The sequence below is a fragment of the Lissotriton helveticus genome, chromosome 10, assembly GCF_964261635.1.
Source record: "Lissotriton helveticus chromosome 10, aLisHel1.1, whole genome shotgun sequence".
NCBI classification, from domain to species: domain Eukaryota; kingdom Metazoa; phylum Chordata; class Amphibia; order Caudata; family Salamandridae; genus Lissotriton; species Lissotriton helveticus.
In genome coordinates, this window is record NC_136071.1 from 1,176,942,522 (window position 1) to 1,176,956,495 (window position 13,974).

The following is a 13,974-nucleotide window of genomic DNA, read 5'->3' on the forward strand; positions in this document are numbered from 1 at the left end:
CACAGCTGTTTGTTATAAGGCGGCGCCAGCGTCCGTCCAGCGCGGTGCCCTCCTGGGTATCGTAGTTCATGACGAGGGTGTTTCGGGACTTGTAGTTCCGGAATCGAACCGCTCCGTTTGCGGGGCTGTTCCGCTGTGTGTCCTAACAATCCTCATCCCGTGTGCCCGGAACTTTTGCCCCAAAAAGAGGCCGGTCAGAGAATATAGGCCAATTCTCGATCTGCGCTTCTTAAACAAATTCATCCGCAAGGAAAAGTTCCGGATCCTGGCCCTGCACCAGATCATCCCTCATCTCCATCAGGGGGACTGGATGTGTGCTATAGACCTGCAGGACCCTTATTTCCACGTCCCGGTGTCCAAAAAGCATCAAACGTTTCTCCGCTTTCAAGTAGCTCGTCAGCACTTCGAATTCCGAGTCCTTCCGTTCGGTCTCAAGTCGGCCCCGCAAACATTTTAAAAGTGTATGGCAGTGGTGGCAGCGTTTCTCCGCAAACACAAGATTTTAATTTACCCCTATTTGGACGATTGGGTCCTGAAGAGCGCTACGACTTACCTGCTTCAGGGTTGTCTCTCTCCTACTGTCTTCATCTACTGAACACGCTAGGGCTGCGGGCCAACTACAAGAAGTCGATCTTCAACCCTACCCGGAAAATCCATTACCTGGGTGCTTCACTGGATACCTTAAAGGCAAGCGTTTGTCCTTCGTCGTAGAGGTTATTTTCAATTGGGGAGATATGTCACGAACTCCTCAGCTCTCGTCTTCCCACAGTCGGGCATGGGTCTTCGCTTCTGGGGTCAATGGCTACTTGTGTCTTTATCGTCCCCAATGCCAGATTGAACATCCATCTGCAGTCTCTGGAGGATCAGTGGATGCAGACGTCCGGCCTCTGTAAAGACTGTGTGACTCTACTTCAAACAGTCACGCAAGACATCTTCCGGCAATGGTGAATGCCAGACATTGATCTCTTCGCAGACACGGCAAATACCAAATGCCCGTCTGCGCTCCAGGTTTCACCAGCCAGGATCATGGGGGAATGCCCTTTTGATAAAATGGTCTCGGACATTACTGTACGCTTTTCCGCCACTGCCTCTCAACCCAGCAGTGATCAACAAGTTTTACAGGACCAACTCCAGAATGATCATGACAGCTCAGAAGTGGCCGCGTTGGTGGTGGTACCCAGACCTTCTACAACTATCCGAGGTGCCACACCAGAGATTGCCTAGCCGTCCAGATTTGTTCTCCAAGAACGAGGGGAGAGTGTTTCATCCCAATCTCTTATCCGTCAGATTGACAACATGGCTCCTGAAGTCCTGCAATACAGACACAGTGGAGAAGTGTGGCTCAATGGTTAGAGCAATGAATGTGTGTGGGTACTGCACACAGTATACAATATTTATCAAAGATTAATCCGATATGAGTGCTACCTTTGATTGGTGCCTGCAAACACCTAATGAAACATGTATGTAGCCTGGCACCTGAATGGCTGCCAGGGCTCTTGGGTGCACTCTTGGATGAGTAAACTCTTAAATAGCTTTCAACATTTCATTTTTATTTTGATCAATTATTTATATGATGTGTTAACTCAGTATATTCACCGTAGTCAAACGATATCAACAATTTTATACATAAATCATAACAAATTCATGACATTCAGTTAATCAAACTAAATATACAATGTAAAATACATCAACCCAATGCATTTCGGGACCTTGCGGCCCCTTCGTCAGGGGTCTATCGGGAAAGAAAACATAAAGAGAAGAAATAGTAGAGAGAAAAAGAAAAGAGAAAAAGAAAACTCGTTACTCTTGACGTTTAAAAGTTTCTCAGTTACTTTTTTGAAAAAGGACAATATTATCATTTGGATGACTTAAGCTCTCATATGTTGAGATGCCGCTTCTTTATAGATTATTGCATGAATTATAGGTCATGCAAGTTCATTTACATATTTTTAGTAAAGTCACGCGTTTTAATTACACCGTCCTACCGTAATTGTATAGTTTTTGATGATAAACAGCTTTTCTGCAGGAAGATAAAAATAAATACAGGGTAGTTTGCTACACTATGAGTTGAATAAAAGTATGCGCATTACTATTTATCCTATTGAATAGTTACCTGCGAGCCTATGCATACAACATCGGTCTCGCTTCTGTGTTCAGGACAAACAAGCACTGTCTGTCAAAAAAAGAAACCAATTAGAATCTTGGTTCATCTAATACTATCCTCTAAACATATCTATACATAGCACCATAGTCTTACCTCTTCGGGTAGCTATAATTGCATCCTTTTAGTAAGCCGGCCTGCATGGTTAGAGCAGCAGACCCTGATGCAGAGGTGTAGCCCGGGACCAGAGTTCAATTCCCCGCCTCGGCGGTTCTTGGGCTCAAAAATTCCACGGACCTGATAATTCCCGCCTCGGTGCCTATTCCAATCATGGAGTCCCACTCTGCAACTCTGGGCAATAGCTTGCTTAATCTCCACAACGGCCCCCACAACGCTAAGGATGCCTGGCCGCCACCTTGGGGGTACCCAGGAGTGGACGCCTCACAGGGAAAGCCAGGATGGGTTCCACAGCGGTATTCGTACAAGCGCCTTGAGACCCTTGCGGGCGAGTAGTGCGCTATACAAGTATCAATTTACATTTTACATTTACACTTAGGGCCAGATGTAGGTAATTCTATTTTACCACTTCTTAAATACCGAATCATACCGATTCGGTATTTAAGAAGTGGTAAAATAGAGGGGGGGAATGTAGGTAATACAGACTCGGTAAATACCGAATCGTTAAGATTCGGTATTTACCGATTCTGTAAATACCGATTATGCCCAATGATTCCTATGGGCATGAAGCCCTTAGGAATCAATGGGCATTACCGAATCGGTATTTACAGAATCGGTAAATACCGATTTCAGCAAGGGTGCAGGGGGTGTCACTTTGACACCCTCTAGCACCCCAAAAACAGGCATGTGTGTGGCACACAGACATGCCCTAAGGGCATGTCTGTCTGTCACATGGCATAGGTGTGCATGCACACATGTGCATGGACACCTGGATTCGGTATTTTACCACCCAATTGGATTGGGTGGTAAAATACAGATTCTGAAAGGCCTTTGGGACTCCGAAGAGTCCCACCTACATCTGGAAATTACCAAATCGGTAAAAATACCGATTCGGTATCTTACAGATTCGGTAAATTTACCGAATGTGTAAAATGATGCCCCTACATCTCAATCACCAAATACCGGTCGGTAACGGCCGAATTCGGCCGTTACCGACCGGTATTTGGGCTCCTACATCTGGCCCTTAGACTTACCAGCCCATCCTCAAGGAAACTGAAAGACCTTCCACCAGGGCATCCTATGCTTTTAATTGGAAGCGGTTCTACTTGTGGTGCATGGACAATGCTCATTATCCGGTGGGGGGTCAAGTACAAGTGATCTTGCCATACCTACTACATTTGGCCAAATCTGGCCTGCAGTTCTCCACGATTAAAGTTCACCTAGCAGCAATCACTGCATACAAAAAGTCCCCTACACAGGTTTCTTTTTTCCAGATGCCAGTGGTTAAAGATGTCCTTGAAGGGATAAAGGTTGTCTACCCTCCAGTGAGATCTCCGTCTCCACCTTGGGAGCTCAACATAGTCCGTACAAAATTAATGGGTGCTCCTTTTAGCCATTTCACTGGGCTTTTCTGCAGCACTTGTCATGGAAAGCTGCCTTTTTAGTCGCCATCACTTCTTCCCGCAGGCTTAGTGAAATCCAGGCCTTGTGCTGTAAAGAGCCCTATACTGTTTTTCATGCAAACAGCGTAGTTTTAAGAACCCATCCAAGTTTTCTACCTAAAGTGGTCTCGGATTTTCACATCAATCAAGCTATCACTCTGCCCACATTTTTTCCCAATCCCACGACTCCTCCTGAGAGGTCCTTTCAATCACTAGACCTCAAGACGGTTCTGAAATTTTATCTAGACAAATCTAAGTGCTTGAGAAAGACAGACCGATTGTTTAACTATGGTCCCATAAATACCGGTGCGACAGCTTCTAAAAGATCGATCTCTAGATGAATAGTTTCTTGCATAACTTTGTCCTACCAACTAGCCAACAAGACTCTTCAGGGCAAACCTAAAGCACATTCTACCAGGGGAAAAGCCTCTACCACGGTTCTCCTTAGGACTGTTCCTACAGCCGAAATTTGTAAAGCAACTACATGGCGTTCTGTTCATACTTTCACTCGCCATTACTGTTTGGACTCTGATTCGCAGGCAAATGCACAATTTGGGCAAGCCTCATTGAGAAATCTATTTGGTTGATACCATTTGAAGATGTGCTGTTAACTGGTTTGCTTGTCCGCGAGGGAGTGGGTATGGGCTTGCTACTCTATTCAGTGCTTATGACTATTGATGAGTATCCCCTGGAAGAGAAGGATAAGTTACCTGTAATCCTAGTTCTCTTCCAGGGGTATACTCATCAAAGTCATAGGCAGCCCTCCCGCCTCCCCGGACGAGCATTTATAGTACGTTAATGTGTTATTTACATCTTATATTCTGGTTGCTACAAGTTAGTACACCGTAAAAAAAAAGAACTGACCTAACTGTCACTTGTGGTGCATGATTGGAGCAATGGGGCTCCTGGAGGTCTTAAAGGCACGGTGTCCAGGTTCTTGGAAGCCTTAAAGGCAAGGTGCCAGTTTTTTACTGTACTGTACTGTGATGTTATTTATCTATGCAGCCTATGCGCCAACTGCCTTTCTTTTTTCTTTTTGAAAATAAAGGATGCTTATATGACACTATTACAGTGTATGTTCTCTATTACAATGTGTATTAAGGAGATTTTTTTCATACAAGAGAAACCTATGTAATTTTGGCATTTTACCCTATTGAAACAATTTGTGGGCTGCATAATAATGTGTGTGTGTATATATATATATATATATATATATATATATATGTGTGTGTGTGTGTGTGTGTGTGTGTGTGTTTCGTAAGTGTTTTACACTTGTGGGCTCGAACAAACACATATATATGTATATTTCTATATGCTCTGGGATCCCGCACTTGAGCGGGGATTATTCAGTGCTTATGACTTTGATGAGTATACCCCTGGAAGAGAACTAGGATTACAGGTAAGTAATTTATCCTTCTTGTCAGTTGCAATAGCTTTCATGGAAACTTGCATTTTTAGTTGCATTAATTCTCTTAGAAGAGCCTTTCTTTCACCTACACAGGGACAGGATAGTGCTTAGAACTAACCCTAAATTCCTACCAAAAGTAGTTTCCAGTTACAATATTAGTCAGCCAATTTATTTACCTGCGTTTTTGCCGCAACCAGACACGGTTACAGAGAGGGTATTACACGCTTTAGATGTAAAAAGGACGTTAATGTATTACATTGATAGGATTAAATCATTTAGAAAAACGCAACAATTGTTTGTTGTCTTTGCACCTCCTCATTTAGGAAAAGCAATTTCTAAATCAGCCATTTCAAGATAGATAGTTGAATGCATACAAACGTGTTATGCAAAGGCTAACCAACTTTTACCTGTTCCACCAAAAGCACACTCCACTACAAAAATTGGAACTTCTATGGCTTTTTTAGAAAACATTCCTGTTGCTGATATTTGCAAAGCAGCAACATGATCTACTCCACACACCTTCCCAAAACATTATTGTGTGGATGTATTTGCACACCAACAAGCCATTATTGATCAGGCTGTGTTTAAGACTCTTTTTCAAACAACTGCATCCCCCACAAGTTAACCACCAGCTAGGTAGAGGGACCTCTTTCAGCGGGGAGCCACGCAGGATGGGATTGTGAAGGAAGATTATTTTGCAGCGTGAATCTTTTTAGATTCACTATGCTGTGCATTATTCCGCCATCTCATGGTTGGGTCCGGAATTGTCGTATTTTCTCCCTTTTTTTTTCCGGCCCAGGTAGGGTGGGCGTCGACGTACCACCATTTGGTGTCCTATGTGACGGCGCGCTTCCTGTGGAAGCTCCCTCCTGTGGTCGCCATCTTCAGATTCTTTTTTCAGTCGTTGAGTCTGGATCGTTAACGAAGGAGCTCCAGAACTTTAGAGACAGAATCACCGGATAATCTACGAAATTACACCAGAAAATCGACTTAGTGACCGGAGCACCAGTCAACTAACCGGGACGACGAAGAAGGAAAAGAACCAATCCTTCGACGTTCCACGGACGATGCACGCACATGGGGCCCCCTGAGCACCGCGATGGATAAGACACCGTCCAAATTTTGCGATAACTGCAGACACAAGTACGCGCAGAAGGACCAGCATCCAGTCTGCAACCTCTGCCTTCCGCTCAACCACCGAAGAGAGAACTGCAGCGCCTGCGCGGTTTTCACGCCTGAGACACTTAGGGTGAGAGAGAGGCAGCGGATAGTGAAGCACGCCATGCAGGGCCAGGGAGCACCTCCATCGCTCCGAGACTTGGTCCTCTCCAGTGATGAAGAGGACAACATCGCTGAAGGGCCAGAAGACTCGAAGGACGTCGAGGTTGAAAAGAGGAAGGAGGTAAGACTCTTCGACCCCTAGAACCGCAACGGACACTCGGAGTGAGTCCAAATCCTCCCAAAAAGGGGCACTGCTGTCGAAGTCCTTGACGCTAGCAGCAGCACTCAAAGATAAACAGCCTAGTGGATCCTTGGCTAAGGACTCGCAGCCGTCGAAAAGCCTGGAAAAGGCAAGGCCGTCGAAAGCGGTTCCAGAAAAGGAACACTCAACGTCGTGGCAAGAGGACCAAAAGCCGGGCCCATCGTCCAAGCCCATGACCGCGACATCGTCGATGACTACCACGAAACCTAGGCCGGAGAATCTAGACGCCGAACAAGCATCCGAGATGGACAGGAAAAGAAGAAGATTTGAGGCTGAAATGGCGAATATTCTCCAGAGTTCGACGACAAAATGAGGCGGTACATGATTCCATTGAAACCAGTGTTCGAGGTCGAAGCAGAGGGCAACGTGGAGCAACTCAACCCACCAAACACTCCACACCCGCCGAAGGCCTCAACAATTTCAGAGTCCCAAGATCTTCCGTGGCAGGTCCTTGACGCTGAATCGCCTGAAGAGAGTGTAGAGTCCTACCCTTTGAGGTCTTCGCCGTCAGACGACTTTGGAATGTACAACCAAGTTATAGAGAAGGCGGCAGAGACGTACAAGTTGAAGCTGGAGGAGGAAAAGCCTCAGGCATGTTTCCTGCTGCCAACACTGTTGCCAACACAAACAAGGAGCCAATTCTTGCCAATGCTTCCTAGTGTGCTGGACCAAGGAAGAGAGGCGTTCAAAGAACCAGCTATATGCAGATCTGTCACCCCAAGGTGTGAAAAGAAATACAAACACTCCTCACAGGACCCCATGTACATCAGATGGTCAGTACCACCTGACTCCATCATGGCAGCCACAGCCAGAAAGAGATCCAACATCCCCACAAATACAGGACCACCTACTGACAAGAAAAGCAAGAGGATGGACCTCACAGGGAGAAAGATGGAAAGGAGTGCGGCAATACAGTGGTGTATTGAAAACTCCAATGCCCTCATCAATAGGCACGCATATCAACACTGGGAGAAGGTTGGAGAACTTCTCAAGCACCTACCAGACCAGAAGAGGGCAAGCCACGTGGTAGAGAAGAAGGGAAAATATGGCCAATGCATGTTTGAAATCGGCTCTAGATGCAGCAGAAACTTCAAGTAGACAAATGATGGTAGGGGTGACGGAGAGAAGACTTGCCTGGCTCGTATATTTGGTTTTAAGGCCGAAGTCCAAAGTAACATCCTCAGCACGCCCTTTAATAGTGAACAACTGTTCGGCAGCACAGTCGATGAAAAGTTGAACCAACTGAAAAAGGAAAAAGAGGCTGCAAGGTCAATGGGAGCCTTGCAATTCAGGGGCATGAGAAGGGTAGTACCTCCAAGAAGACCAGCAAGCAGGAGGAACAACCAACCAGCCACATCTCACCAATCCTTCAACCATGGCTTCCAAGGGGGAAACCAGGGTCAACAGCAGGGACAGCAACAGCAGACATGGCAATACCAACCTAGGGGCCTGTGGGCGCACAAGAGGACAAGGCGGCACACCCAGAGGAGTCCAACAGCCCTCCAAGTGACTTCACAAAAACGTCAACACACACCCAGACAACATCAACAGGGGCATATCATATAACAAAACAACCAAGAAACTGTCAGTTCCTCCAACATGCAACACCAGAAGGAGGCAGGGTAAAAGACTTCCTCCAGGAGTGGAGGGAGATGACCACAGACACGTGGATACTAAACATCATAAAGCACGGCTATTGTATAGAACTACAAGTTCAACCCCCACACAGAAAGACCTATGAAAAGATTCACTCAAGAAAAGAACTATCACAATTGTTACAGGAAACAAAGGAACTTCTAGACAAAAGTGCCATAGAAAAGGTACCAGCACATCATTGAGGGAAGGGGGTTTACTCCACTTACTTTCTCGTACTAAAGGTGGACGAGACGTTACGTCCTATCCTGGACTTAAGGTACCTAAACAAGTACATAAGAACGCAAAAATTCAAAATGACCGCTCTACAAGAAGTAATTCCCCAGATACAACACAAGGGGATTACATGACAACAATAGATCTAAACGATGCGTACCTGCACATACCATTGAACAGAAAACACAAACACTAAGGTTTGTGGTAAAGAATATACACTACCAGTTCACAGTGCTAGCCTTTGGTCTAAAATCGTCGCCAAGGGTGTTCACAAAATGCCTGGCAGCAGTGGCAGCACATTTGAGGAGACAGGGAATACACATATACCCGTATCTTGACGACTGGCTGGTAAAGGCAAGCTCATACGACGCCTGCAAAGAAAACACTCAGACAACGACACAAACACTGTAGAGATTGGGGTTCTCCATCCACTGGGGAAAATCCTCCCCAGAACCAGAGCAGGTGAAAGTCTTCTTGGGAGCAGAGATCAACACCTTACAGGGCAAAGTGTTCCCAAGCAAAAAGAGGACCTTGGCAATTCTGAAGGGGAAACAGAATTACAGCAAGGGGCAAGCTCTGACAGTGAGGATGGTCAGGAAAATGATGGGCATGATGGCGTCTTGCATACACTTAATCCCCCACATCCGACTACATATGAGACCGTTCCAGGAATGGCTTCAACAGCAGTGGTCACAGGCTACAGGAAGCTGGGAGAACCTTGTGGTTGTCACGAAAACAATACATCAAGAGATGGCGTGGTGGAATAAGAGAAACCTTAACACAGGGAAAACCATTCACACAACCAGCTCCATCAGTGACCATCACAACGGACGCATCCCAGCTAGGATGAACAACCTTAAAGTGGGAGGATTGTGGAAACCCCAAGACCCAGTCAAACACATCATCTATCTAGAACTAAAGACAGTCTGCCTAGCGTTAAAGGCCTTTCAGGAGCACCTATACGGAAGGAGAGTGTTGATTCAAACAGACAACACCACAACAATGTTCTACATAAACAAGCAAGGAGGTACTCTCTCAGTGATATTGTCATCACTAGCACAGGACATTTAGAAATGGGCTATTCTGAAACAAATAAACCTACTAGCAGTACATCTCCCAGGAAAGGACAATGTGGAAGCGGACAGACTGAGCAGACAGTTGTCATCCCACGAATGGGAGATCAACTACCAGGAGTTACAGAAAATATTCAACAAGTGGGGGACAGCGCAAATAGACCTATTTGCGACACACCCCAAAATGCAAAATGCCAACACTTCGCATCGAGACAAACGTACAGTCAATCCCCAGGGAATGCCCTATGGATAAGTTGGTCAGGGACATTTGCTTACGCTTTGCCAACACTACCACTTCTACAGAGGGTACTGAACAAGTGCAGGGCCAGCAACATGACGCTGATTCTAATCGCACCACAGTGGGCCAGACAGACCTGGTTCTCACAAATAATGGAAATGATGCATGGCCCGACTCACAAGTTTCCTAAAAGAAAACATCTCTTAAGCGTACAAAATGGAAAGGTGTTGCACCCAGAGACTGAGAGCCTCAACCTGGCGGCATGACTCCTGAAGACTTAGATTTCGCATACCTCAAACTGCCAGAGAGCACTAGAGCAGTATTGAGGGAGGCACAAAGACCTACCAAAAGACAATACTACGTAGCCAAATGGAAGAGATTCTCGCAATGGTGCGCCAATGAGAAACTTCAAAACAGGAGAACAAGGGAATCCACAGTATTAAAATACCCAACTCATCTACTGCAAAGCTACACCTCTCTCAGAGTGCACTTGGCAGCAATAGTAGTGTACACAAGGGGAGAAACAGGGAGGAGTTTCTTCACTTCACTAGTGGTAAAAAGGTTTCTGGATGGGGCAAAAAGAATAGCCCCCCCCTAAAAGGGTACCACTGCCAACATGGAACCTCAACGTGGTACTGGCGCAACTAATGAAGGCACCCGTACGAACCCATGCACAAGGCCACACTCCATATGCTCACGCTGAAAACAGCATTTCTAGTGGCGATCACTTCACTACGAAGAGTAAGCGAGCTGCATGCACTCACATTACAAGAACCCTACTTACAAATACACAGTGACAGGATTGTAATGAGAAAGGACCCACACTTCTTACCAAAGGAGGTTTCAAGGTTCCACATCAATCAATCTATCCAAATTTCTTCCAAAAGCCTACCACAAACGCAGAAAGAGCATTACACACACTGGACGCCTGAAGGGCAGTAATGCATTACATAGAACAGACAAAGGAGTGCAGGAAGACAAAACAGTTTTTTGTCTCTTTCGCCAACAGTTTTCTGGGCTGACCAGTAACCAAGAACACTATTGCAAGGTGGATTGCACAAACAATACAATACTGCCACAAGCAAGCGGGACAGGAATTGCAAGGCACTACGCAGGCTCACTCAACATGGAAGAAGGGAGCCTCCATAGCGTTCCTAGCAAACACACCTATTCAGGACATCTGCCAAGCAGCAACGTGGGCATCTGTGCACACTTTCACTAAACACTACTGTGTGGATAATCAAATGAATAAGGACGCTCAAGTGGGACAGAAGGTCTTACAACACATATTCAGGAATCCAAGCTCCTCTTCCACCCAGCCACCACTGACCTAGCAAACCGCTACAAAGTCTATGCACAGCATAGTGAATCCAGAAAGATTCATGCTGCAAAACGAATAGTTTCTAACCTGTCAGTGTAGTTTTGCAGCTTGAAGATTTTCTGGATTCACTTGCGATCCCAACCTCCTCCGCCAGAAGAAGGAGCCAAGAGAAATTGGTTTCATAGACAAATAACAACACTCAAACAGTAACAGAAAAAAAGAATCCAAAAATGGCGCCCACAGGAGGGAGCTTCCACAGGAAGCACGCAGACGTCACAGAGGACACCAAATGGTGGTACGTCGATGCCCACCCTACCTGGGCCGGGAAAAAAAAGGGACAATACGACAATTCCGGACCCAACCAAGAGATGGCGGAATAATGCACAGCATAGTGAATCCAGAAAGTCTTCAAGCTGCAAAACTACACTGACCGGTAAGAAACTATTTGTTACACTTCCCGGGGGCTTGGGACTTTGGCCCCCTACTCGGCCAAACACACCAAGGTTTTTGGGCTTACTTGCTTGCACTAGTGACTATCTGGGCACTTTCGACTCCTATGAACTTAGTTGGAATGGAGTAGTATTTTGAATTATTTCAAAGAATATGATGACGATGGTCTTGCTGATTTCACATATTGCTGAATTTTGCGCTTGAGCCTTGAAAAAGTTGTATAAGGACGAAACACGTGTCGACTGTCATTTTACTTTACCTACGTGTCAACAATTTGTTTAATGATCCACCTATGATAAATATTGTGCTATACCTACACCTCCTCGTTTGAAAATAAACTGTTTACTGACTGCTTGCCAGTCTGTTTGAACTCTTAAATGTGCTATGATCTGCTGTTTGAACCCCTTAATTTAAATTTTATATCAAGTTCAAACCTATTAAGTATAAGAAAGTTGTTTTTGTTCAGTATTTCGAACTTTACACTGCATTAAGCTTTTTTTGTGTATCTGTCCATTAAAGTGTAAGAAGCATATGCTAATTAATTTTGTTTTCTTAAAGCTATCCCCACAGTGGACGCCAGGAGAGCAGAGGGGTTATATATTTCCACAGGTAAAATGAATACTTTGCATAATGAATCCAACTTATTGGTCATTGTAGAATGTTTATAGCAAAGCAAAACATTCTCAAACATCTTAAAAGTACATTGATCTCAGTTAATTTTGTTTCATACTTCCACTTCCCTGCATCTTTTTGTAGATTTCATTGATATACATAAATACTAAACATGGTGCTTACTGCAGGTGTTGTAAAGAAATCGTAGCACTTATAAATATCACCTGTATTATCTACTATAAACTGAATTTGCGTCATTCCCAAACTGGATAATGCAGCAAAACTTTGTAAACAACAAATATATGCAGTTTTGAAGTACCATGCATGCCACAGGCCAGTTCAATTTCTGTTCTGATGATTCCAAATGTTGTCATCAGTGGGACTGTGTGCTTCATCATTGAACTTATTTTTTTCCTTTACAAACAGAATGTTTCTGATAAAGTTTTCTAACTGCAGATTAGTCATATTATAAATTTCAGCAGGCGCCAGACTGCGTTTAGAAACCTTGGTAGCAATTCTCTCGCACATTGACAAAGGGCTCCATGTCGAATCTGTCCAACCCCAGACATGTTGGGGCCCAATATATATATCCCCTCTGTGTGCTGATGCCTGTTCCTTTTTTCTCCACATCTGCTGACGCAGACCCGGTGCGCTCAGATCCTGTCATTCCTACCAGATTATTTTCCTCAAATTGCTTCAGCGTGCAGACAATATCAGCCCCTAAAAGAACAGAATTTAAACCGTATCATTACTGTTACTGTCAGTTGTATTTGGCGAAATCCCACGACCTCGGTTTATGGTGCTTTGGTTCCAAACAGGACTCTGGGTTGTGTCCATGCTATATAAAAATGAACAAAAACCCATCCACGACTGGTAGGCCAAATTTAAGTCGCCGAACTCAAGAGGTCTTGAAAGTGCTCTTCATTGAAGGTGCCCTTGTCCGAATTGAATGTCGTCACGAAGTGTGCAACTAGTGCTTGTCTCCCGAGCACAAAGAAGAAACCTGCGATGCTTGCAGATTGTTCTGATCAAAGAAACCTCTTCGCAATCTTCTGGCTCAACGTCGAGAGATGCAGCGTCAAAGCATCTAAGTTACGGCAGACATCTTCAGCCAAGATTCCTGCCAAGAAGACATTAATGCATCAGCAGCAGAGGAGGAGGAGGAAGGCTTCTCCGAACAAGACTCTGTATCTGAGCTCGAGATAGACCTCCAAGATAAAGAACTGCTGCAGGGACAAGATGACGTGAGCACAGAAGACCCCTTGCCCCCACACACTCCCAAAAAAACAAGGCTTTGGCACCACCTTTGCCTACTGGCCAAGGTTGGCACCGAGACTACGTTTCCCATGCCCCTCGTCCGGGCTTGGCTCCGAAACAGCTGGTCCAGCCTTTACGCTCGGTACAGAGTCATCAAAGTCCTCCTTGGAACGGAAGTCCTCTGGTTCCAAACACAACTCCGGCTCGGTGCCGAAATTCTCTGTCAAAAACCAAGCACCCTTTGGAGCCGAAACCCTTTGTGCCGAAAGGCCAGCTTCCTCCGGAACCGAAGGCATCAGCACCGAAAACTTCAGCACCGAAACAGAAAGATACCCCTTCAGATTCAACAGTGGACATTATTCAATTAACACCAGATCCTAAGCAAAACTATATTACCCTGAGACCGGCCATATTCACACAAAGCCGCCTCAAAAACGCAAGCTTCAAGATGAGTACACTTCTTACAAGATTCCTTTAAAGAAAAAATCTGTGGCTACAGGTCCTTTTCATCTACTATCACCACCACCACCTCCTTCTCCATCT

At 45.2% G+C, this 13,974-nt stretch overlaps 1 protein-coding gene across 5 annotated transcripts in view; it reads left to right on the forward strand.

Annotated features, from left to right (window-relative positions):
- The window catches only part of DAZL (deleted in azoospermia like), a 794,400-nt gene that overhangs the window by 423,374 nt on the left and 357,052 nt on the right, over positions 1-13,974 (forward strand). For all 5 annotated transcript variants that reach the window (XM_078664021.1, XM_078664020.1, XM_078664023.1 and 2 more), the window contains exon 8: positions 12,121-12,171. In XM_078664021.1, the coding sequence (XP_078520147.1) occupies positions 12,121-12,171 (51 nt within the window). The remainder of the gene's footprint in view (positions 1-12,120; positions 12,172-13,974) is intronic.